The sequence below is a fragment of the Lipotes vexillifer genome, unplaced genomic scaffold (assembly GCF_000442215.2).
Source record: "Lipotes vexillifer unplaced genomic scaffold, Lipotes_vexillifer_v1.1 scaffold640, whole genome shotgun sequence".
NCBI classification, from domain to species: Eukaryota; Metazoa; Chordata; class Mammalia; order Artiodactyla; family Lipotidae; genus Lipotes; species Lipotes vexillifer.
In genome coordinates, this window is record NW_006773138.1 from 1410073 (window position 1) to 1437376 (window position 27304).

General features: G+C 41.4%; 1 protein-coding gene across 1 annotated transcript in view; it reads right to left on the minus strand.

The window, feature by feature from the left end:
• The window catches only part of C2CD3 (C2 domain containing 3 centriole elongation regulator), a 135478-nt gene that overhangs the window by 20204 nt on the left and 87970 nt on the right, over positions 1-27304 (minus strand). The window contains exons 25-31 of the mRNA XM_007448088.1: positions 16731-16869; positions 14337-14401; positions 13284-13489; positions 11766-11899; positions 6668-6829; positions 3005-3225; positions 139-1060 (exon numbers count right to left, since the gene is read on the minus strand). Of these exons, the coding sequence (XP_007448150.1) occupies positions 139-1060; positions 3005-3225; positions 6668-6829; positions 11766-11899; positions 13284-13489; positions 14337-14401; positions 16731-16869 (1849 nt within the window). The remainder of the gene's footprint in view (positions 1-138; positions 1061-3004; positions 3226-6667; positions 6830-11765; positions 11900-13283; positions 13490-14336; positions 14402-16730; positions 16870-27304) is intronic.

Below are 27304 nucleotides of genomic sequence, written 5' to 3' on the forward strand. Positions count from 1 at the left end.
GGAAGGGGCTCCCCACGCCCCTGAGTGCATTCTATGAGGGGGGACACTGCTCACACTCATGTGGCTGGCCTAAGCACCAGCACCCAAAATGCCTAGAGATGGCTTAAGGGGCTACCTGGGAGAAACACCAAAGGATACAGGAGGACGCTCTGCTTCGTAGACACCTCTGATCCAGATGTCTGCTGCTTCTGCCTGATGTCAGGGCAGTTGATGGGTGGCTGTTTATGGTTTTCCCTTCTGCTCTGGGAGGCTGGGTGTAGAGGGAGCTTCTCAGAGCTATCAGCAGAGTCACTCAGCTCATCGGAGGCCACTTCCTTCTCAGCCTGGGCCTCTGGCTTGGGCTCCTGGTCCTGGCCTGCCTTTGGTGAGTGCCACCCAACACAGGTTTTGCTCTGTTGGGCTCCTGAGAGTGTCACATGGGAGCTGAGCTGAGGGCCTGCTGAGGCAGGCTCTCCAACCCTGGCCTTACAGGCCACGCCCTCACAAGGAACAATACTTTGGCTAGGAGAGCCCTGCCTATGCAAGTGAGGGTCAACAGTCCTTTCCAGGCTGGACAGAAAGCTACTTCTGACCTTGAGCTCCTCTCTGGGGAAAGGCTCTGAAGGCCAAGAGAGGCCTTCCTTCTGCCCCTCATCAGGCTGAGGGCTGATGATCTCACTTGCATCTGACATGAAACTGGACCAAGGGCTAGTTTTGTCTGTCACGGTGGTGACCTCATTGAGGGCCCTGGGCTCAATGATGTCTTCTTCATAGTCCTCATCACTGTAGGCCGGGCCTGCCTTGGTGTCCTCACTGCTCTGCATTCTTGTGGTGGGTACCGTGTGCCCCAGGGCCTCGTGAAGCATTCCTCTTCCACCTGAAGTCTCTTCAAGAGTAGCGGGAGGTGGGGAGTTTCTGCCCTCATCTGGAGCTCTTGCCAATGGCAGGTCTGGAGTTGTGCTTCGTTCTTGCATGGCTACTGTGTCCTGAGCATCTGGGAGGGTGGTGACTTCTCTGCTTCTACTCCTCGCTTGGTGAGAACGCAAAGATCCTTGGGAGTTCCGGGTGATAGTCTGCAGATCTAAACAGTAACAGATATCACTCTTACTACAAGGTAGGGCCCCAGACCACTCAACTTTCCCACATTAGCTTCTAGTTTCAGATGTAGTCTTGCAATCAGACCTTTGAACAAACCTTAAAGATAATAGTTAATTTGCCCCCAAGAGTCAGTGAAACTATATTCAAGGCGGTACAATTTCTAGCATTTTATTCTAATATCAGAGGACCAAAATCTAATCCATTTATAGCTGTGGTTACGTCTGTGGAAACACTTTCAGAGACTATCTGCTCATGCTCAGGAATTCTTGGGAGCTGGGAGTCCTGGTGGGAATGTTCATGCTTCCATTTACTTCAGTAATTACCTATATTAAAAACCAAAATGAGAATCCACTTATTTACCTATTTGATGACAGTTATTAGAACTATTTTATTTGGAAAATAAAAGCAAAGAAATACCCATCACCCAAATGATAAGCCTGTGGAGATTTGTGAAGAAAATGGAGGCGGCATGGTGTGCTGGAAAGAGCACAGGCTTTGGAGCCAGTCAGGCTTGGGTTCAAAACTCTAATGTCACTTGTCAATTTTGTCTGTTTAAAGATAAACAGACTATCCTGAGTCTGTTTATCTTTAAAATGTGACAAAACACCACCCTTTTCACAGCGCTATGGTGAAAAATATATGAGATAAATGGGCATACATTGTGTAGCACATATATAGGCATTCAGTAACTCCTTTCAAAATTTATCCTCTCCTTGTGAAAATCAGTTCTCCTTCCGTCATCCCCTTGCTTAGAACTCCCCTTTTTCTTCCAGGATAAAGATTAAACTACTAAGCTTGCCTTCAAGGCCCTTCGGCTTCAAGCCTTTGATTCTTCTCACGCTCCTCTTTTAATATGACCTTTAAAGGGATTCTCCTTACCCACTCTCACCTCCACCCCAAACAAGCCTCCCTCTGTTTTGCTCTTATGCTTTCTTTCTGGGGGGCAGCTTCTTTGTTTGACTATAGAATGCATGCTTGATGAAAGCACAGACAATGCCTGTCTTGTCCACCACTGTATCCTGCCAGAACTAGTGATACAATAATGCCTGGCACAGTTGGTGCTCAATAAACAGTAAGTGGAAGCCAAACACAGAGTACACTTCTGTGGTCCTGGCTACCAAGAGGTTAGGTATCTGGGAGAAGAGGGTAGGAAGGTTTGTGTCTAATATCAACCATGGTGGCTTTTTTTCTCTTTAAAGAGAAAAAAACTGAACTTATTCATCCCTGTGTAGAATCTACACATTCTGCTTGAGAAAAATGATCCTGGGAATTCCCTGGCAGTCCAGTGGTTAGGACTCCGTGCTTTCACTGCTGAGGGCCCGGGTTCAAACCCTGGTCAGGGAGCTAAGATCGCAGTGTGGCCAAGAAAAAAAAAAACTCCGTCAATACAGTCAAAGTGAGAACCACCACTTAAGGGGGCTTTTCAAAGGGTAGACTATGGACCACCAACACCTAGAATCATCTGGGGTGCTTGCTAAAAATGCAGTCTTCTGGCCTCTGAGAATTAAAATCTGAAATATGTTTGTAGCTGAGTTCTTCTGAAAATAGAGCAGCACAAGTTCACGAACTGCCACTAAAGAACTCATCTAATCCATTCCCCTCTTTTTCTGGTTGGGGAAACTGAAGCTCAAGAAGGGAAAGGGTATGCTCAGAGTCAAACAGTTAAGTCCGTGCCACAAACCCACCAAGGACTCGACTTGGGTCCCCTGCCTCTCAGTCCCATGTTCTTTCCATTGCACATGTCCCAGTGCCATGCTACTACGTCTCTCCTTTCAAAAGGAAGACAGTAAATAAGTAAGTAAGAAAGATGGTGAAAGCTGGTGGTCTCTATTTGCCATAAAGACTTGTCTCAAGGCACACACTCAAATGCTTTTTGAATAAGCACCCATGACCATAACTCCTCAACAAGAGTGGCCCTGAGCCATACCCGTGATCAAGGAGCTGACTTGCAACACCAGGTTACTGGATTTTTCCAGGATGCAATGGCTTTCGGGGTCTAGGCTGCTGGCTCCTGGCCAAAGACGGTCCCTCTGACTCTCTTGGCACTGCGAGATGGCAGTATGGGTCTGAGGACTGAGGGGAAGTAAAGGTTTGGTGAGCTTCTGGCTGAAGTACTGCTGGATCTGATCTAGCTCACTCAGATTCCTCCTGAAAAAGAAGGGGAGAAGGAAAAAGGGTCATTCACGGGATTATGAGCGTCTTTTATGTTCCCCTGACCTTCCACTGCTTGAGCTAGGACCTTAGCATCTCTCACTTGGTCTATTAACAGCAGGGTCCCTCTCTCTCCAATCCACCAATTCATCCTTCACCTCTCTGACTACAATCCCACTGCCGGGGACAACATTTTCCCCCTCTATCTGGCTAATGGGATTCCTCTTCTGATGTCCAGCAAGTATTCTACCTCCTTGTAGGGAACCATTCTTATCATCATTCCAGTCCTCACTTCCCCTTACTCTGGGCTAGCACTGATCTCTGCTACCTTTTATCCATTCCTGACGGAATGGTTCAAGCAAGTGACCTTCAAGCAAGTGAGCTCTTCCAGCAAGCCTTCCCTGACTCTCTAAGTTGGTTTAAGGGCCGCTCCTCTGTGCTCTAGTCTTTCTGTACTCTTCAACCATATCATTTGTTTGTTTCACATCAATTTCCCTTGATGTGATGTGAACTCTGTGCTGATTCCTTTATATCTACTGCACCCAGCACAGTGCTTGGCACAAAATAAATGAATGCTGAATGGATAAATAGATATGAATAAATGAGCTTTAAAAAAATCTTCTATTCAAAAACCTTTAATTGGGGCACATTCATTCTTACTACTCCGAAGAGAAATCACACCAACTATTACCACCTTCGCTTGCATAGGATTTTACGTTTTATGCTTTCAAACACATTACCTTGTTTAATTCTCATCCAACCAGATGAGATCAGTAATCACTGTTTACAAATAAGGAATGTGAGGGTCAGAGAATTTAAGTGATTTGTCTAGGGTAAGTAGTAGCATGCAGCTACTCAGAAATTGGAACTCCAAGACTTATGCTTTTTCCATTATAGTAGATGGTCTCTGTCCCAACTGGGTTCATTTCTGCCTCACACCCCTGCAGGCTAGAACCCGAGCTCAAGCTGCTCCCTGCTCTGTCCCTGTCCTATTCACTTTTTAAGGTGCAGCTCGTATTTCTCCTTTTCAAAGTCCACTGCCCCAAGTCATTAGGCCACCTCTCCCTTAAACTTCTTCACTCTTGGCATCTAACCTTCTGCCTTAGATTTTCCCTTAGTTTTCTCATTATGTGTTAGTTTAGTTTCCCTAACTAGGCCATGCGCGTCTGGTAATAGAAGATAGCATCTCAAACTTCTCTATTTCTCTAGTATACTCAGTGTGCCTGGCACAACTTGCACAACGCAGACACTAAATAACTGTGAAGTAAACAGAAAGTCTTTCTATCCTTTTGTTAAGAACAGTCTGCATATCTTAGAGTCAAAAGTAAATTAAATGAGAGGACAAAGCTTATCCTTATTCTATCACTAGAAGCCACAACTCTATCAAATCATAGTGGATTTAATTAGGTGTCTATATCTGGGTTTATGCCACATAGATAAATACCTGTAGCAGGAACATGCAGACAAATATCAACTTGGTGAAACTTTAGAAAATATGCAAACCCAACTGGCCTTGTCAGAGGTTCTGGGTATAGAACCTATAAACACCTAGCTGCAAATTCCTCATTTGTGGGAAAAGTTTGGTAATACTTGCCCTGCAAGCCTCACAGGATTGCTGTGACTCAAATGAAACACTGCTTTAGGGCTCCATGAACCCAAGGAAGTAATGAAAAATTGACATTATCTTGTTTCATCTCTGTTTCGTAGAGAATTTGTCTACGGCAGTGGTTCTCAAAACCTGGCTCTAGGACTAGCAGCATCAGCATCACCTGAGAAGTTGTCAGAAATGCAAATTCTCAGGCCCTATCCTAGACCTACTGAATCAAGAACTGTATGGGTGGGTCCCAGCAATAACTGTTTTAATAAGCTCTTCATGTGATTCTGACACACACTAAATTTTGAGAACCACTCAAGGGCAGTGGTTTTTAGCCTGATGGTTTTAGCTCCAAGAGGATATTCGGCAATGTATGGAGACATTTTTGGTTGTCACAGCTGGGAGAGGGGTGCTACTAAAATTTAGTGGACAGAGACCAGGGATGCTGCTAAATAATCTACGATGCACAGGACAGGCCCCCACAGGCAAAATATCTGGCTCAAATGTCAACAGTGCTGAGGTTGAGAGAAACTGCTCTAGGGTGAAGGAGAGTTTCTTTCTCTCCTTCCTCAGTGGGTGCTAAAGTATGTCAATTGAATGGACCAATAAAATGCAGCCACACTGTTGATGGTTTTACTTAGCCTCCAATCTCCAGCATCTTCCTAGAATGAGAATCTGAACATATTACTTCCTTATAAGTTTGAGCAATTTCCCAGTCTATAGCATGACTGCTCAGTCCTTTCTAACCCACGTCCCACCAAAAACAATTTTGCCAATCTTTCATTCTGAGCTTGTTTTATGAAATCAAATAATAGGTTAGTTTTTTCAAAAAATAAAATCCTTTTTTATATTTGTTTCCTCCAACTTTACACATTCTCTTCCTCCTGACCCCATCACTTTCCATTTGAGAATCACTGTTGTAAAAGTGCAAACTCTTGGCCTGACATTCAAGGCCCTTCAAGAACTGACTCCCACACAGCTTGCCCTGCTCCCTACATCTCATGCTCAGCCTCACCCTAACTGCACTGCTGGTATCTCCCCAAACTGGGCTTATTGTTTCATGCTCCTGGGCCTTAGCACATTTTTTTTTCTGCACAGAATGTCCTTCATATTTGTTGACTTGTTCCTTTAAAGACCAGTTCAAATGTGACTTCTTTATATCTTTCCATGTACCTTATCTTACTCATTCCTCCATGTACCCTTAGCCAGGAAACCTGGAACTCTTATCATACATGGTTATAATTATAATGGCAACATGGCTGTCTCCTCTGCTGGGAATGGCAGAGCCAGGATTGGAAATCAAGTCTATCTGACTCTGGAGCCAAGTCCTTTCCACTGCACCACACTTCTTACTAGGTAATCCAGGGGCTGATCCAAATGATCTCTAATGGTCCTTTCAATTCTCACAGTGCTTTTCTGGCTCAGATGCTGACTAAACTAAGAAAGAGATAGGGAAGCATTAACAGGACAGATGCTGATCTGGAAGAATCCAGTGGTTGTGAGGATAAAGACAGTGAGACAGCAGGCAGGATCAGGCTTCGTAAATTGTACAGCAGATGTGAGGGTGGTTATTAAGTTTGATGACCAATCTTAAGTTTCTATATTTATAGGTGGACCAGACATATAGCCCCCTGAAGGACTGGAAGGCCCCAAGCTGAGACAGATTCATCTGTGAGGAATCCTGTGAGGCTCCAGGTCCACTTCGAAGCTAACATACACGAAAGCCCTTGCTAAACATCCCAGAGCGGTGGTAGCTGATAGAAAGCAGTACTGCAGGTTGCCTTTGCCCCTTCACCTTGTGCTCCACTATGGTTCCCTGTGTCTTTACTCAGCAGAGAGCCTCACCTGAGAGAAGTCAGAATGGAAGTATGGGAGGACAAGGGTGATGTGGTCAGTTTGTCATCACTTGGCAAGATTGCCTCTCCCTGCTGCAGGGATTCATGGAATCGGCGGATGTTCTGCACATGCTCTTCATGGCGTGATGCCTTGCTTCTTATGGTACTGCTTCTATCAGGAATAAATGGGGGCAAAATAAATTCCCAACCAATGAGAAAACAAACAATAAATTTGTGACAACAAACAAATCACCCTCCTGACATGGTACTGCAAATCCATCCCCACTACCACAGTTCTGGCTTCATCGACTCAATTGCTTGGATTATAATCATCTCCTGAAAATTCTGTCTTCAGTCTTATTCATTCCCCTTTTATGAATTCTCTACATTATAGCCTCAGTGATTTTTTAAAAACACAGAACTGAAATAACAATAACAACAACATTTATGGAGTCCTTATTATGTGCCAAGCACTGTTCTAAGCATTCAACATATACTAACCTATTCAATTACTATCATTCCTTTCTAGCTTTGGCTTCTCTTTTTTTATCTTTAGAACAAATTTCAAGTTCCTTAGCATGGTATTCAAGAACTTGATCCCAGCAATAATCATCTTCTTTTTAAAAAATTAATTAATTTATTATTATTTATTTATTTAAAAATTATTTATTTTTGCTTAGTTGGGTCTTAGTTGTGGCACGTGGGATCTTTCGTTGTGGCACACGGGCTCTTCATTGCAGTGCACAGGCTTCTCTCTAGCTGTGGTGCGTGTGGGCTCCAGAGTGCATGGGCTCTGTAGTTGTGGCACATGGGCTCTCTAGTCGTGATGCGCGGGCTCAATTGTCCCGCAGCATGTGGGATCTTAGTTCTCCAACCAGGGATCAAACCTGCGTCCCCTGCATTGCAAGGCGGATTCTTAACCACTGGACCACTAGGAAAGTCCCTTCTTCTTTTTAAATAACAGCTTCATTGAGATATAATTCACATACCAAAGAATTCACCCATTTAAAGTTTACAATTCAATGGATTTTAATATATTCAGAGCTGTGCAACCATCAGCACAATCAATTTTAGAATATTTTCATCACTCTAAAAAGAAATCCTACACCTAACAGCCATTACTCCATACTTCCTCCTCTCCCCTGACCCTCCACCCAAACCTCCCAGCCCTATGCAACTGCTAATCCACTTCCTGTCTCTATAGATTTGCCTAATCCAGATATTTTATATTAATGGAATCATACATATGTGATGTTTTGTGACTAGCTTCTTCCATTTAGCATAATGTTTTCAAGCTTAATCTATGTGGTAGCATATATCAGTACTTCATTCCTTTTCATGGCTGAATAATGTTCCATTGTATAGATATATCACATTTTGTTTATCTACTTATCAGTTGATAGACATTTGGGTTGTTTCTATTTTTTGGTTATTAGGAATAATGCTGCTACAAACAATCATGTACAAGTTTTTGTGTGGACATATGTTTTCATTTCTCTTGGGTATATACATAGGAGTGAAAGTACTGGATCATATGGTTACTCTATGTTTAACCTTTTAAGGAACTGCCAGACTCTTTTCCAAAACAGCTGCACCATTCTACATTCCCACAAGCCATGTATGAGGATTCCAATTTCTCCATATCCTCCCCAGCACTTGTGATATTTGTCTTTTTGATTACAGCCGTCCTAGTGGATGTGAAGTGGTATGTCATTATAGTTTTCATTTATATTTCCCTGATGGCTAATGACATCAAACACCTTTCATGTCCTTATTGGCCATTTGTATATCTTCTTTAGAGCTATATCTATTCAGATCATTTGCTTATTTTTTTAAATTTTTTTACGGTACGCAGGCCTCTCACTGTTGTGGCCTCTCCCGTTGCAGAGCACAGGCTCTGGACGTGCAGGCTCAGCGGCCATGGCTCACGGGCCCAGCCGCTCCGCGGCATGTGGGATCTTCCCGGAACGGGGCACGAACCCGTGTCCCCTGCATCGGCAGGTGGACTCTCAACCACTGTGCCACCAGGGAAGCCCATTTGCTTATTTTTAATTGAGTTATTTGCTTTATATTATTAAGTTGTAAGAACTCTTTATATATTCTGGATACAAGTCTCTTATCAGATCTATGATTTGCAAATATTTTCTCACATTCTGTGGGTTGTCTTTTCACTTTCTTGGTATCGTTTGTAGAAGGAAAGTTTAAAATTTTGATGAATCCAATTTATTTTTTCCTTTGTTGCTTCTACTTCTGGTGTCATATCTAAGGAATCATTGCCTAATCAAAGGTTATAAAAATTTACTATGTTTTCTTCTATGAGTTTTTATAGTTTTAGCTCTTATATTTAGATATATGACCCATTTGGAGTTAGTTTTGTATATGGTCTGAGGAAGGGGGTCCCACTTCAGTCTTCTGCTTGTGGATATCCAGTTGTTCCAACACATTTCTTGAAAAAAGACTATACTTATTATTAAACCATCTTGGCACCTTTGACATCTTGGCATCCTTGGCACATGGGTTTATTTCTGGACTCTCAGTTCTATTCTACTGATCTTTATTTCTATCCTTATACCAGTACTGTATTGTTTACCGTAGCTTTGTAGTAAGTTTTGAAATTGGGAATGTTTTTCTTCCTTTTCAAGATTGTTTTGCCTATTCTGTGTCCCTTAAATTTCCATATGAATTTTAGGACTAGCTTGCCCATTTCCATAAGGAATCCAGCAGGGACTGTGATATAGGGAGTATGCTGAATCTACAGATCAATTTGGGGAACTGATCTTAACAATATTAAGTCTTCCAATCCATGAACATGGGATATCTTTCCATTTATTTATAACTTCTTTAATTTATTTCAACAATGGTTTATAGTTTTCAGAGAACAAGTTCTGTACTTTTCTGGTTAAATTTATTCTTAAGTATTTTATTCTTTTTGATGCTATAGTAAATGGAGTCATCTTTTCAATTTCTTTTTGGATTATTCATTGCTGATGTACAGAAACACAACTGATTTTGTATATTATATTTTAAAAGTTTCTCAGTTTGGGGGGAGTTGCAGGGAGGGATAAGTTAGAAGGTTGGGATTAACATATACACACTACTATATATAAAACAGATAACTGGGAATTCCCTGGTGGTCCAGCAGTTAGGACTCTGTGCTTCCAATGCAGGGGGCACAGGTTTGATCCCTGGTTGCGAGACTAAGATCTTGCATGCTGCACAGCACGGCCGAAAAAATTAAAAAATTAAAAAAAAAAAAGATAACCAACAAGGATATATATATAAAATCACTGAATTACTGTGCTGTACACCTGAAACTAACATGATATTGTAAATCAACTATACTTCAATAAAAATAAAAATTTAAAAAAATTGTAAGAAATTAAAAAGTGTCCCCATTTAAATTTCTAATATGGTAAAAACTGATAGCTATAAACTACAGAAACAAACCTCTTTGAGGTCATCAATAATTTTTAAGAGTATTAGGGGATTCTGAAGTGGAAATGTCTGAGAACCACTGCTTTATTAAAGTATAACCGGTATATAATAAACTTCACATATTTAAAGTGTACAGTATGTATTTTGACATATATGTACCTCTAAGGAAACCATTACCATACACATTAAGATAATGAACATATCCATCACTCCTAAAAGTTTCCTCCTGTCCTTTGTAATTCCTCCCTCTTTCCTGCTCCATTCATCCTGCCTTATCCCTAGGCAACCACTGATTTTCTTTCTGTCACTATAGATTAGTACACATTTTCTAGAATTTTATATAAATGGAATCATATACAATGTACTCTTTGTCTAGCTTGTCTCTCTCAGCATAATTATTCTCTCTCTCATCATAATTATTCTGAGATTCCTTTGACTGTCTCACTGATTGGCTATGGTCAACATAACACCTATAAACTAGATATTGGGATCTAGGATTTCACATACACATGGGCTCCCTTCATGCAGAGGGCAGAGGCTCTCTTCATGTGGTAGGAAAGCTACATAGCACTGAAATGGGTCTTTGAGTGGCTAAGCAGTATTAGAGTATCTTTCTTGGAATAAAGGGTCTACTCAGTAACTGCTGCTGTAGGAGTGGCTCGTATAAGATCCCTTGCCTTCTCCCTGAGGTGGAGAGAGAGACAAGGAAAAGACTGATGGAGGCGGGGGGATGCCAAATAACACTAGGGCCTGAGGGGAATGGGGTGGAAAGAAGCAATCTTAGTCTTAGATTCTACCCTTTGACAGGATGGAATATGCTCTAGTCCTGATATCCATATGCATATCCACAGTTGGCTAGGCGAAAAGGGTGGGCCAACTGCTTTTCACAAAATAACTTGGCATGTAGGTTTGGGAGGGGAAAGGTCATGATATGTTTCTCACACAGCTGCTGACTGATTTTAGGGATGAAGGTTAAAGGCCTCTGAGGAAAAGAGAAAAGAGTCCCTTGCACTGAAGCTACCCTTTTTTTTTTTTTTTTTTTGCGGTACGCGGGCCCCTCACTGCTGTGCCTCTCCCACTGCGGAGCACAGGCTCTGGACGCGCAGGCTCAGCAGCCATGGCTCACGGGCCCAGCCGCTCCACGGCATGTGGGATCTTCCCGGACCGGGGCACGAACCCGTGTCCCCTGCGTCGGCAGGTGGACTCTCAACCACTGCGCCACCAGGGAAGCCTGAAGCTACCCTTTTGATAGCAGTAAAACTTCCCCTTTTTAAAAAAAAAAAAAATTTATTTATTTATTTTTGGCTGCGATGGGTCTTACTTGCAGCATGCAGGATCTTTCATTGCGGCATGCAGGCTCTCTAGTTGTGGCGTGTGGGCTCAGTTGCTCTGCAGCATGTGGGATCTTAGTTCCCCGACCACAGATCGAGCCTGTGTCCCCTGCATTGGAAGGCAGATTCTTAACCAGTGGACCACCAGGGAAGTCCCTAGTTTCTATCTTATAAAAACTCTTTTCATAGGATCTTGGGGTTCCCAGGGGTTATGAAAGAAGGTCAATTATCTTTCTCTGTCTCTCATTTCTTCCTCCAATAAAGGAAAGAGAGAAATGACAAGCTAGTTTGCACACTTCCACTCTTGACCCCATTTCCTTCTATCATAAAGAAATCACTCACCTCCCAGGAGAGGAGAAATCAACCTCCTTTGATGAGGTGTGAACAAGTTGTTCTGGAGTCTGTCCTGCAATGCAGCCAGAGAATGCACCATACATATCAGAGGCAGGGAAGGAAAAGGTACTATATATTGGGATCTGTAGAAGCAAAGAGAAAAATAGCACACTTGTTGCCACAAATCCTTTTGGAAAAAAGCAGTATAAATAAATTTGTAAAATTTATTGTATGCATATAATTTATTATTTTCTATGAATTGAACACTGTACTAAGCAAGGTATATGCATTTTCTCATTTAAACATCACAATCTTATGAGGTAGGTACTATTATTATCCCCATTTTACAGACTACATTATCAGACTGCTTTTTTAATTTTTAAAAAACATTTAATTAATTAATTAATTTTTGCCTGCATTGGGTTTTCGTTGCTGCGTGTGGGCTTTCTCTAGTTGCGGCGAGCGGGGGCTACGCTTCGTTTCAGTGCGTGGGCTTCTCATTGTCGTGGCTTCTCTTGTTGCTGAGCATGGGCTCTAGGCACGCAGGCCTCAGTAGCTGTGGCTCGTGGGCTCAGTAGTTGTGGCTCGTGGGCTCTACAGCTCATGCTCAGTAGTTGTGGTGCACAGGCTTAGCTGCTCCATGGCATGTGGGATCTTCCTGGACTAGGGATCAAACCCGTGTCCCCTGCATTGGCAGGCGGATTCCCAACTGCTGCGCCACGAGGAAGCCCTCAGACTGCTTTTTAAAGGCTGCTTTAGTTTTATTTATGCTCTTGTTTCCTCCACTAGTTTGTGAACTCCTGGCTGGACATCTTACATTTTCCTTACATGTGAGGATAATCTGGCTGTGATATTTCTTGTCTCATGATTACCAGGGTTGATGTAAAGAAAAGACCCTCCTATATGGGGACTATTTAAACTCTTTGTCATTCTTCTCACGCATGCATTTATTCACTCATTCATTCATTTGATATTTACTGATGCCCACTTTACCAAACCCTGGGCCAAGCATGTGTGACAGACAGATGAGTAAAGCACAGTCTTTGCCTTGATAGAGCTCTCCTATCTGGGACAGCCTGGAAAAAGTCTCCTTTCCTTTACAGTTAAACTCCCTGAAAGAGTTGTCTGTACTTACTATCATCAATTCCCCTCCTCCCATTCTCTTTTAATTTTTTTTTAATAGACCAATGATTTTAATGTAACAGAGTTTTTTAAAAAAAAGTTCACCCAATGTGGTTTCAGATTCCACACTGCAACTAATCTTACTTTATTTAAAAATTGAGATTTAATTCACATATTATAAAATTCACCCTTTGAAAGTGTTCAATTCAGTGGTTTTCAGTATATTCAGAATTGTGCATCCATCACCACCATGTAATTCCAGAACATTTTCGCCCCAAAAAGGTCAAGAGGTCATTATGAGACACAAATGTATTCTGGAAAGTACCAAACACATGTAAATTAACTTCTTATAGGTTTTGCTCAGTAGAACCCTTACTGGTTAAGGACGTGAATCAGGATACATACCAGTGATCCTGAGGTCTCCATCCCACGTCTTGCTTGCCTTTCTTCTCTGAAGTGCATCAAACTCTCCAAAGGGGAGACGGCAACTTTTATCTGCCCTTGGCACTCTCCACTGAAGTCTGTGATGTTGTACCAGCCACAGACAAACTGGAAGCCAGAGAGAAGCGGGGAGAGGTCCACTGAGGCAAAGCCAATCACCCTCTCCTCATCTGTGGGGGAAAGAGAAGAGCTGGACAATGTGGCTGGGCATGTCCTGCCACTGAGATTCGAGGTGGCACACAGAGAAACTGCTTTAGAGGATGGGAAGGTTCAGTGATTCCACAATCAACAGAAAAGACAGATAATGAGGATGAGAGACTGGCAACCACAGCCTGCTTTCTAACTACTGTAAGTTCCCTTTTTGTATGGTAGGGAAAAGCTGGCAGGGTTGAGTTCTGTCCTCTTGATATAGGCAACTAGAATACACCCCTTAAACATAAGAAACACTTGTTCTTTTCCCTATGTTATCACGTCTCACTGATTTTCCTTAGGGCAGTGGCTCTTGAAAGAAATCATTTGAAAGACCATCACCCTTGGAATTATGAGGGATTTGCATTTTCTTATTTTTACTTGTCTGTATTTTCCAAATTTTCTATAACATACATATGTATTATATTTAATTAAGAACAAGAGACATAATTCACAAAAAGAAGGACAAATAACTCCCTAGAAAACCAGTACAGGGTGCAAAATGAGCTTGGGCTATGGCCGCTCATTTTTTGTTTTTTGTTTTTGGCCACATTGCACCGCTTGTGGGATCTTAGTTCCCTGACCAGGAATTGAACCTGGGCCATAGCAGTGAAAGCTACGAGTCCTAACCACTGGACCGTGAAGGAATTCCCTCAGGCCACTCTTAATTACAGAGAGTGGGTAATCTGTGGGATTACCTCTAACATACATATGTGTTCCCAGAACCATCAGTGCCATGGTTTTACTTGGTTAGAAAAAGAAAAGGATTGGCAAATTGTCAACATGATGTGAACTTATTTTTATAACCAAGTAAGACAGAGTTCATACCTCCTTTATGCCAAACTTTGAAGACCAGAGTTTGTTGTGGGTCCAAAAGAAGCTCTTTTGATAGCCTATTAAGAAAAACAACCACCATAGATTAACTGTGTAGGAAGCTCCTCTAGTATGAAACTTAGACTTGAAGAACACCTTATAGTTGCAAAACACTTTTCTAACATTTTCATTTCATGCTTATGATCATCTTCTAGGATATATTTTTATCTTCACAGTTAAAAGGAGGGAATAGAAGCTCAGAGAGGTGAAGTAACTAGGAACTTGTCAAGACCTAAAAACAAGCAACCGTGATGTAGTATTCTTTCCCCTACCCCACCACCCCGTTTTATTGGAGCAGGTAAGGATTCTTCTTATGCCTTGTGGTGGTGCGTGGAGATGGTGAGAAGAGAGGAAAAAGAGTGTTTATTGAGTACCTACCTTGGGCCAGCCATGGTGCCAAGTGTTTCTTATACATGTAATCTGCACAAAAACCTATGACATGGACATTATTATCCTTGTTTTAGATGATGAAGCTGGGCTCAGAGATGTGAAGTCCGTTTTTCAAGGTCACATAAGAGTCAGTAAGTGGCAGAGCTGTGATTTGAACCCCAGTTTGCCTGATTCCAGAGCCACACTGTGCAGAGGCAAGGCACCCAAATAAGAAAGTACCCAACTTTCTTACCAGGTTAAAGAAGTCAATGTGGAATTCACTGAGCACCTCTAACATATTTTATATGAAGTGAATTGTATAGTTTTAAACTACAAAGCAGGTACCCTTGCTCCAGGTGAGCAAGATGGAGAACCAGAGAAAACTAAGAGACTTAATTTCCTTCTCCAGACTCCACTGGGGAACTGAAGAGAGCCGACTTCAAGACCAGTGAGAGGCACCGTGCTAACTTGGAACAAATACTGTGTCAGATTTGAATTCTAGCCGGGGGTCAAAATATCCACCTCTGAATTCTAGCTTTCCTAGTATCACCTGAGTGACCCTGAGCACTCAATCTCTTTGACCCCTGATTTTCCTACCTGTTAAACGGGATATTATTGTCTACCTACAAGGTTTCTAGGAGGATCAAATGAAACAATTTTGTGATAAAGAAATTGCCAACAGCACCATCATTCATTTTTCTTCTAATCTTGCCTCTGTTACCAACAGACTATGTAACCTCCTTGGGCCACAGTCTCCTCAACTGTATAGTAAGGGGATGAAATGAGGTGATTGTTAATGTTGCTTTAACAAGTTAGTAAAGTTAGGTTCTTAATGAACAAATCACCCTCACTTAGAAGCTCAGCCCTCTGGTCGCCTATCTTTTGAGGCAGATTTGATATTTCAGTACTGGCCACTATGGCCAGAATATCTATAATTTCCAGTAGCTCACCATAGACAGTACTGAGTTGTCACTGCAGTTATAGCTCCTGACTCAAGTCAACCACTCAGATTTCACAACACTGAACATGTGAGCAACTGCTGAGACTCGATTAGGTACATAAACACTGTGAGAAAACAGCAGATCAGATACCATGTGGCATGGCTGGTGTTGGTGGACAAGAATTAAACTTTGCAAAAGGTGATTCAGTGTAAAGATAATAGTAACAATAATTAGTAATAGAATCCCACTTTTAATGATAATGCAACAGGTAACAGAAGAAAAGGGAGGAGAGCCTGGTACCACAGCAGTGGGCCTCTGTACCAGCCCCTGACCTCTGAGCTGCACTGCCACATGTTTGACAGGACTCCATCTCCCCCTTTTTTTAAGCTTCCAAAGGAGATCTGTCATTTGTTATGTACCTACCACGTACCAGGAGGTAATTTCCCTAAATGTCATGTAAGTTGGACCTCCTAATAACCCTGTCAAAATTACCTCCACTTTACAGATGAGGAATCTGAGGCTCAGAGATGTTATGTAACTTGTTCACACAGCTAGTAAATGACAGAGATGGGGTATGAGGCCAAGTCTCTCTAGTTCCAAGCCCTGGTTCTTTCCACTGTACCAGAAATCTTTTCCAAGAATGTATAATCCACAGCCTTTCCTGAGATCAGTCCTCTCTGCCTTCTTCACCTAGATAGCTTGCATACATTCTTCCACCCTTAGCTAAGGGGTCTTCAGGGACTGTCTTAATCGATTACCTTTAATTCCCACTGCCCAGAACAGAGCAGAGCATATAAGAGGTCTTCACTGAATAATTTTTGAGTTGTACTGAGCAGACTTAAAAAACACCACAACAAAACCTTTAAACCACCACTAGCTGTGAATTCATAAGCACTAGGATTAAATAACTGTTTGATAAGGAAAGCATTCTCCAACTCTGCTCAATATTGTTGTGTCTGTTACATTCCTCACTCTGAATTTGTCTCTTGGAACAAAAAGCAGATTTTGGAAGGCTGATGGAACATCATAAAATACAAACCTTGATTGCTGTTGAAAATTCCAGATGGGGGAATCTGTGTTTTCAACCACTGGGGTGTAGATAGGAGATGGCTCATCAGCTGTTGTGAAGGATACACAACAACTGGGTATTGATACTTTCCTCTGTGTCAAGGGGCTCCCTGAAATAGAAAAGAGTGGAGTGACTATACTTTAGGGTACCAAAAAGAATGTGTTGGAAGCCTCTCATTATACAAGTACAAGAAGAACCATTCTTAGCTCTCTCCTACCTTTGGGTGTTTCTTTGAGCTATTCCCTGTGTCTGAAATGTTTCTGTGACTGAAACTGTCATTTCAAGGTTCAGTTCATAAATACTACCCAGCAAGAAACAACTTCTCCCATCTCCTTGTACTCTGTGGGATGATGGGAAATACTGGATTAAGAGGCAAAAGACAGAACTGCAAAGAGCCTGGACTTACAAGTCAGATGATCAATGATTAGCTCTGCCATACACATTCTGTGTAACCTTGGGCAAGGCCTATCTAGGCCACCACTTCCTCAAATGGGGCATATGATACTTACACCTCCTCAGATGTTGTAAAGATTAAAAATAAATAATAGTAGGTAACACTTATATAACACTTACTATGTGCCAGGCACTATTCTAAGAACTAAACATGTATTAACTCATTTAATCATTACAACAAACCTATGAGGAAGATATTATTATTATTCCCATTATATAGATGAAAAAACTGGGGTACAGAGAGATCAAACACTTATTAAGTGGTCACACATTTACTAAATGGTAAACTGAGAGTCAAATTCAAGCATTCTGGTTCTAGAGTCCAAGCTCTCAGCCATTGCCTGTATTGCCTCCACTAGAGTTAAATGAATGTAAAACACTGAGTACTGTGCTGATGCTAATTTTACAAGATCAGGTTTCCAATGTGGGAGACTCAGTCATTTATTTTCTCTTAAAACAATGTAAAATGAAGACGGATGACAATACTAGATAGTCTAACTCAGCTGTCCAACAAGATAACCACTAACCACAGGTGGCTATTTTACTTTAAATTAGTGAAAATTAAATAAGATTAAAAATTCTGTTTCTGAGTTACACTAGCTATATTTCAAGCACTCAATAGCTACATGTGGCTAGTGGCTACCATACTGGACAGTAAAAATATAGAACATTTCCATCACAGTACAAAGTTCTTTTCGACAGTGATGAATAATAGACTCTACATAATGTAGTAGACTCTATACATTCCATAAGATCCCTTTCCGCTCTAAAATGCTATGACTCAGGATTACAGATGAAGGAAAGAGAAGAGAAGAAAATAAGTATGTCTTAAATATTATTTACGTGATCCAGTGGAACAAATTCTGTATGTGGATTCTAAATGGTTTGTCTTCTTTCTACCTGACTAGCTCAAGGCTTCCCCAAATGCATACTCCCACTTTACTTTGTAGGTGAAGTTAATCTTTGAGGCTCCACCCTGCTCCTTCTCTGATTGCTCCTTTCAGTAACTACTCTTCCAAAGACCCCAGGCTGTCCCTGTGGACAGAAAATCTGATGAACACATTTATACCGAGGAATGCTGATTCTACTCCCCTCCACAAGCAGTGTAACATTTAATAAGTAGCCTTTAAAAGACAGACTCTAGTACCTTCTACTCTGAGAAGCCTCTCTTGACTCTCTAGGCAGAATCTCTGAACGTTATACCCCCATCATTAGATCTCTCCAACTTCAACATTCTTTATGGAAACAGAAGTGCCTGCAATTTTGCTTTGCTATGTTTTCCTCAACCAAAAGAATTTCCATTAGAGTAGACCAATTTTTTTTTGTAGTTTTATTAAGTGCTTTTTTTAAAAAAAAAATATTTTATTTTTTATTAAAGTATAGTTGATTTACAATGTTGTGGCAATCTCTGCTGTATAGCAAAGTGACTCAGTTATACACACACAGACATTTTAAAAAATATTTTTTCCATGATGGTTTATCAGAGGATATTGAATATAGTCCCCTGTGCTCTACAGTAGAACCTTGTTTATTCATCCTACATATAACAGTTTACATCTGCTAATCCCACATTCCTAGTCCTTCCCTCCCCCACCCCCCTTCCCCTTGGCAACCACAAGTGTGTTCTAATTTCCATTAGAGTAGACCAATTCTTTTCACATTTTCCCACCAAAGTAACAACTTTTAGAGACAAGTAAATACTAAAATCTGGAGCATTGGGGTTCTTGCTGCCTTGAAAGAGCAACAACACACATGACATCTATTAGCAGGCTTGTATTTTATCTAAAATTTCATGAGGATTTTACATTATCTTCCATACTATAGCCCTATTTGTTTAAACTAAAACTGATATTCCCCCCCAAATCTTGGTAAAAAATTTACGTCATGTTATTTAATATCGTGACTTCTAACAACCAGACCAGATGGCAATACTTTTTAGTCCCTCTTACTGGGGATAATTAATAAAGAAAGAAAATAGGTGATGAACAGAGACAAAGGAGTGGAGATTTTGCAACAGGGCCTTGGGAAAGAGAACTGAAGAGGAGGAAGAGGAATGCTAGCCTTAGAAGTGAGAGCTGGTAGTGGCTGCGAGGCAGGAGGGAGCTGAGGCGTGTGCAAGAGTTGCCAACAAAGCAGGACCCGGAGAAAGGCTTAACCAGGAGGCAGAGAAACACTAAGATACACAGAAGAACTACAGGAGAAACAAAATAAAACAAAAAACCACTGGCTACAACCTGGCAAAACCAGTTTACAAGTATATTCTTGAAAGAGCAGGAAAAAATGATTCTAACAAAATGGTAGTAAGCAAAGAATAGTTAATGGAAATCAGTAATATAGCATCCGTCGTTACTAATGTAAAATGTACAGAATAGCACTAATGGTACCTTTACCTAGTGAGCTATCTTCTTAAAAAAGTTTTATTTTTGTGACACTCAACAGTATTACATGGACTGACTTGCTCAGCATCCACCCTAACTTTTACTGTATTGTATTCCTTTACTGTAGAGATTGAAAGGGTCACAGACTCTTTTGTGCTAGAGTATGGATACAAATTGGTCTCTATCTGTTATATGCCATTACAACAGATCTGGAAGGTAGACGTGAGGCAGAGGACATGTTCCTTTCCCTTTTGCTACTAGCAAGGATGACACTGAGTTTTCTGCTCCAGGGTTTGGTCCCTGAGGCCCCAGAGGCCTGATGTCAATAGTGCTGATGAGAGTTTCCGATCACTGGGCTGCAGTGTTGGCACTGTATTTCAAATTTAAAAGATCTACTGGTTCCCTCCTGAAAGCTTAGCCTAGAGCCCACTCCCTGAGCCCTTCCAATAACTTGAAGTACCTTAATAATCTATATTAAACTCCTCTCTGTTTAAAATGGCTGGAGTGGGACTTCCCTGGTGGTGCAGTAGTTAAGAATCTGACTGCCAATGCAGGGGACCACAAGCCCTGGTCTGGGAGGATCCCACGTGCCGCGGAGCAACTAAGCCCGTGCGCCGCAACTACTGAGGCTGCGTTCTAGAGCCCGTGAGCCCCAACTACTGAGCCCACGTGCCACAACTACTGAAGCCTGCGCGCCTAGAGCCCGTGCTCCGCAACAAGAGAAGCCACTGCATTGAGAAGCCCGCGCACCACAATGAAGAATAGCCCTTGCTCGCCGCAACGAGAGAAAGCCTGCGTGCAGCAATGAAGACCGAACACAGCCAAAAATAAATAAATAAATAAATAAATTTATAAAAATAGGTAAATAAAATGGCTGCAGGGAGTTGTTTCCTGTAACTGGACTCTCCCTGACACAGCTTCCATCTCTCTCTCAATCTCACCTCTCTCTCTCTGTCTCCCATTTTCCTTAGTATTAATAGGTCTCAAGCTTCTCAACTGATTTCTTCCAACAGAATGTCATAAATCCTCACAGCTAGGGAGAGATAATCTGCCTCTGTACTGACAGCTTCCATAGTATTCTACAATAATCTGTGTGTGTCTGTGTTTCCCTCACTAAACTAATGCAGAGAGTAGGCCCACGGCCCTTATTAAAGGTTTGCAGACTCCCTGCTGCCCTTTGTCTACAGATGACTGCCAGGGTTGGAGAAGAGAGAGAAGCTGCCTTGTGTGCGTGCCGTGTGCGCCAGCAGAGGACAGCAGCATCTGCTCAGGAAAGCTCTGAGAGAGATCAGCAGAGAGGACCAACTGTAGTTCTGAGAGATAGGACCCCTCGGTTCTGGTGTACTCTGCCACTGATTTAGTGTGACGTATTGGGTACTTTATTCTGGCTCTCTGGGCATCAAGTTTCTTCATCAGAAACATGTGCTCTCAAATTACTTCCTACGATAAAATTCTATGATTCTAGATATATACCAATACTGCTCAGATCTCTCTCTCATACCTCAACCCCCCCCTTTAAGATTCGTTATTTTTGAGGCTGCTATTTGCTAAAGTCCCTGAAAGAGAAGTACTATTTTTACTTTGGAAAAAAAGTGTTCCTTATTCAGTCTTGAACAGAAATACTCCTTTCAGCCAAAGAGGCAGGTGATAAAGAAATCTGCTTGGGTCTATCAGGTTTCCCTGGCTCTCCCCTTGTGGTTGGAAATTTAGCTGGGCCTGTTTACCTTCCTGGAAAAGGTCAAGTTCTGATATACTTTTGGAGGCAGCCGAGATGAAAACTGCTATACTTCCTACTGGGTTGGGACACACATTGAGAGCAGTTGAGAGGACTTGAGATGAGCCAGCTTTACCATTTTAAGAGTTTTCACTGGATTTCCTGTGTTTTACGTAAGTATGAAAAGTAGTAGTTTTATGCATCAAAAAATGGTATGATTGCTTCAATGAGATTAAAATAACAACCCCTTATTTTTAACACTTTACAGCTTACAGTTTTCTTATCAGCACTAAACTTGTGCTGATGACATCCCTGATAATCACACAAGATGGGTGTCTCTATCTCTATTTTACAAATAAGGCAACCAAGGAACAGAGAGGTAAAGTGGCTTGCTCGTCACACATCTGGTAAACTAGCATTTGGAAGATCCAGCCAGGTTTCCTAACACCTATTCCAGGGTTATTCCATTGCAATACTTCTAATTAATTCTACCTGGTTAAGAGAAAAGCTCTCCCTCTGGCCTGGAGTGAACAGATGGAAACTTTCCCTCAAGCAATGCCCAAATTTTTATGTTAATAAAAATCTAGTTCAGTTTTGTTAAGCTAACATTAACTGACAGCTGCTCTGTGGCACACCTGCACAGATGAGTCAGAGCTGATCCTTGATCTGTAGGCAGACACACAGATAATTATAATACAATAAGATAAAGACTATGCCAAAAGCACAGGGGACTGTGGGAACAGAGAAGGACCCGTAACCCTGCCTGGGTAGTTGAAAGAGAGCCTCTAAAGGATGATGATACTGAAGATGGTTTTGATTTTCACTGAGTATAATTTAGATTACCTCAAATCACTTTACCTTTCTGTTCCTTGATTGCCTCATTTGTAAGACAGGGCTAGAGATACTGGTCATGTTGAGTATAAGTACACAAGTCTTATAAGTACTGAAGCTGATTCTTGAAGGTTCCTTAGAGCTTTTTCTAACAAAAGTATCCAAGAAACTCTTGTATTTCAGAACCAGGACCACAGTGGGGACTATGCTGCCTCAGGTTTAAGGCATAATTCAGGGCTGTTAGTGAATCCTCTGCATGCAGCTTTGCACTAGGAATCATTCGTTTCCTTCCTCAAGGAAGAAGCTTCTAAGGCATGAGAGGGACAGACACACAGAGAACACTGTTGAAGGCAGGAGGACAGCCAACGTGGATATTAAGGAAGCATCTACATGGTTTTCACAAAAGTTTGGCCATTTATAGCTGACTCACAGAGTGTGGGATATGCTGCCCTCAGCTCCATATTCTTAGAAGATGAGAGGTGAAGAGAATCTTAGAGATGATCTTACATGACCATCACATTTCACAGCTGAGGAAAAGAGAACTGGGTTTGCCCAAAGTCACTAAGCAAGTTAATGGCTTAGCTAGGGCCAGAAGTCAGTCTTCTGACTCCCATTCCAGAAGTCTTTCTATTATATCATCATTTGGAAGGCAATTTCAGAGAGATGATGGGCAGGTCTGTACACTCAGGGCCCAGCACTAGGTCTGACTGAAGCATAAATATTTGTGGGGCGAAGGACTATATGGGCCTATCACTGTGAGGGTAGGACTTGGGAGACAAGAGACCTCTGCAAGTGTCCACTCTGAAGCTTGATCTACCCTGGCTAAATGGAAAGAAGCCAAATAACAAGTGATTTACAGATTTGTAACTCATACCAGAAATATGAGAGGTGTTGAGCATCATATTCACAAACAAGAAGACATTATGCTTGCTTAGTTGCATCAGGAAGACCCAGGTGTTGAGATACAGAAATAAACTCACAGTCCCTGTCCCCAAGGAACAGGCAGCCTAGTGGAGAGACACATTAAGAAACATTTTCAGTACAAAGTAGTAAGTATAACCTCAGTAGTATAGTGAAAAAGATATTGAAAGAGAGTATTGTTCGCAGCAATCATTGAAAGGGCTACCCCATTAGTCCAAGTTTCTGAAGGCTGAACAAGCAAGGAGGCAGTGAGAATAGAGAAAAGGTGACAGAAACCTTCTGTGTAAGAGGACATGATCCTATACCCTGTATTAGGCACAGTGGAAGCTTAATAACTGTTTGTTGAATGAATCTATTAATCCCTGCAACTTCTCCTCTGCTAAATTCCCACATAAGCAACTTTCCTGCAGTAGAGGCAAAGCATAAAATCAGAGAACGTATTAAAAGGAGAAAAAGGGGGCTTCCCTGGTGGCGCAGTGGTTGAGAGTCCGCCTGCCGATGCAGGGGATACGGGTTCGTGCCCCGGTCTGGGAAGATCCCGCATGCCGTGGAGCGGCTGGGCCCGTGAGCCATGGCCGCTGGGCCTGCTCGTCCGGAGCCTGTGCTCCACAATGGGAGAGGCCGCAGCAGTGAGAGGCCCACATACCGCAAAAAAAAAAAAAGGAGAAAAAGGGCATTTGAGCAAGGTCTCATATTCATCTGCTTCCTCATTTAACAGATATTTAGTGCTTATTATGTGTCAGACACAGTTCTAGGTGTTGGGGATTTAGCAGTAAATAAAACAAAAAATTTCTGTCTCTGTAGGACTTACCTTTTTCTAGAAAGATAGAAAATAAACAAAATACACTATTTAAAGGCCATAGGAAAAAGTAAAGCAGGAAAGAGGGACAGGTATTGTTGGAGAAATGCTGTAATTTTAGATGGGTGATCAAGGAAGGTCTTGCTGAGCCGGTGATTTCAGTAAAGACAGGCCAGAAGTGAAGAATATTCCAGGCACAGAGAGAACACCAGATTCAAAGGCCCGAAGCAGGAGTCTGCCTATACATTTAAGAAAAAGCAAAGAGGCCAGTGTGGCTGGAACAGGGTGACTAAGAGGAAGAGCAGGATGTTAGGGAGAATTTGGTAACTGGGGAAGGGAGAAAGGAATCCTGGCTAAGAAAGGTGCATGAGCAGAGGCCCAGGGAATGGCTTGCCATATGTTACAATTGGAAGGGAAAGGAAGCCAAACACTGCTGGAAAAAGTCAGCATTGTGCCACCAGTATGTCCACTGCCACTCTAAAATCATGTCAATTAGTCTTAGTTGAGCCCTTGCTGCAGTTCAGCAATTTTCTTATTTATATCTTCATGATTCTCTATAGATCCCTTGTAATGACCATGAACCTCAGCCAAAGAGGATCAAATGCCACCACAATTCCCCATGTTTGCTCCAAGTAGGCCTAGAACACACACTTTCCCACTTCAATATCTTCGTTCAGGTTGAGATAACCACCTAGAATTTCATTCCCACCTTTCTGAAATCATATTCATTCTAAAAAGTTCTGATTTCTTAGACATGTTTGATTTCTGTTTCTAAACTCTCTAGACACTAGATATATATTTTTTATGCTTTTTGAATTTTATTTATTTTTTATACAGCAGGTTCTTATTAGTTATCTATTTTATACATATTAGTGTATATATGTCAATCCCAATCGCCCAATTCATCACACCACCACCATCCTCCCGTCACTTTCCCCCCTTGGTGTCCATATGTTTGTTCTCTACATCTGTGTCTCTATTTCTGCCCTGCAAACCGGTTCATCTGTACCATTTTTCTAGGTTCCATATACATGCGCTAATATACGATATTTGTTTTTCTCCTTCTGAGTTACTTCACTCTGTATGACAGTCTCTAGATCCATCCATGGATCAAATGACCCAATTTTGTTCCTTTTTATGGCTAAGTAATATTCCATTGTATATATGTACCACATCTTCTTTATCCATTCATCTGTCAATGGGCATTTAGTTTGCTTCCATGACCCGGCTATTGTAAATAGTGCTGCAATGAACATTAGGGTGCGTTTGTCTTTTTGAATTATGGTTTTCTCTGGGTATATGCCCAGTAGTGGGATTGCTGGGTCATATGGTAATTCTATTTTTAGTTTTTTTAAGGAACCTCCATACTATTCTCCATAGTGGCTGTATCAATTTACATTCCCACCAACAGTGCAAGAGGGTTCCCTTTTCTTCACACCCTCCCCAGCATTTCTTGTTTGTAGATTTTTCTGATGATGCCCATTCTAACTGGTGTGAGGTGATACCTCATTGTAGTTTTGATTTGCATTTCTCTAATAATTAGTGATGTTCAGCAGCTTTTCATGTGCTTCTTGGCCATCTGCATGTCTAGACACTAGATAATGTACTACCTATCCTTCTGGTCCTTAGAGCATTCTGCTTTATACATCAATAATCATGTAGTTGCTAATCCCCTTATCTGGGTTATCAGCTCTTAGAGGACAGAAACCATGTGTCATTTGCTCTGCACTTTCTGTACCTGGCACTGGCCTGGCACAGATTTACTACTTGATAAACTGAACCACCATTCTTGCAATATAAGCACAGGACTGGGTACATAAGCACCCTTTTAAATACAGAGAGTAAACAGAACTAACTGGTAAACACGGTTTATCTCATACCTAACAGTCAGGATGGTATAGAGGAAAGAGCACATGTTTGAGGTCCAGACATAGCTGGATTCAAACTGCAGCTCTGTAGAGCTTATTAACTGTGTAACTCAAGTCATTTTACCTTTTTGAGCTTCAGTTTCCTGATTCATAAAATGGGTAGGTACTGTAAACTGTTCATAAAATAACCCCACTGTGGTAAGGATTAAATGAGATAATTAATGTACAAAAGAGAATAAAATTTGGCACAAGGAGATGCTCAATGAACTATTGTCAATTGTCAAGCCATATTTAAAAAATGTAACTCTGTCTAATTGAGAAGTTACAAGTATATTTGCTTTTTGCAATATGGGGGCAACCCCTAAAATGGAACATAACCATATTTTTGCACATTAAATTTTATTTTCAATGCAAAAACAAAAAACCAAAACAGTTCTTGCAAAAAATCAAAGCTTTTTTTGTGCTTTCCTTAAATTCATTCATGTATTAATTTTTCTCTTTTTTAAAAATTCAGTTTTTACAAATCAGACTTGTCACAAATGGGCTGCTTTGGTAGGGCAGTAAAAAAGCAAAAACTGTTTCCCAACTTTGTGACTCATACAGTACGGACCTCAGTATCTCTAATACAGCACAGCAAGACTATGTGGATAAGACTTTGTCCTGAGATAGAATGTTTCAGGGTCTCTGATACACAAAGGTTATGAGCAGGATGAGAACCTCAGAGACTTTGTATAAGCTTATAATCCTGGAAGTAATGTCTTTTGGTAGTGTGTATATGGAGAAATAGAAATGAAAGACAGACAACAGTTACTAGGAGCATGAATTCTGTTTCTGTTCCAAAGTAATAAGGATACACAGAAATACTGAGGAAACACAGAATTGATAGGAACTGAGTAGGGAGGCCAAACCAGAAGATGTATATTGAAACCTTCTGGACTCATAAGGCTATGGTTTTCTGGCTCTCAGAACCATCACACATCTCAGAACTGTTAATCACAGCCGTTTACAGATGAGAAATTCAATACACAGAGAGACAGTAACTTGCTCAAAGTCACAAACACACACAACTTATTGGAAATACAGGGCTGAATACATTCCTACTAGAATTTAAGCTCCACAAGGGCACTATTTTGTCTGTTTTGTTCATTGCTTTATCCCCAGCACCATGGACAGTACTCACATATAGCAAATATGACATAAGTTTTGTTGCTGAATGAATGAATAATGAATGAATAAATGAATGAGATAAGGTCTTTATTCTTAAACAGCCCCTACCTAGTGGAGAAGAAAATCATGCAAACAATGTTAGTACATGTGATATATGTTATTATAAAAAGGGCAAAAGTGCTAGGAGAGCAAACAGGAGGCAGCCTTTATGTCAGAGAAACTCTGGTAAATGGTGATGTTTGAGCTGAGTCTTGAGAGAGGAGTGGGAATTAAGCAGGCAAAAGAGAAGGGTGATGACAAAAGGGAAAATTTTAGGAGAGATTACAAGGCTGAATAAAAAGTAGGGCAGGGGTTCCTTGTGCCATGGATTACTTTGGCTGTCTGGTGAAGTCTATGGGCCTCTTCTAATATAT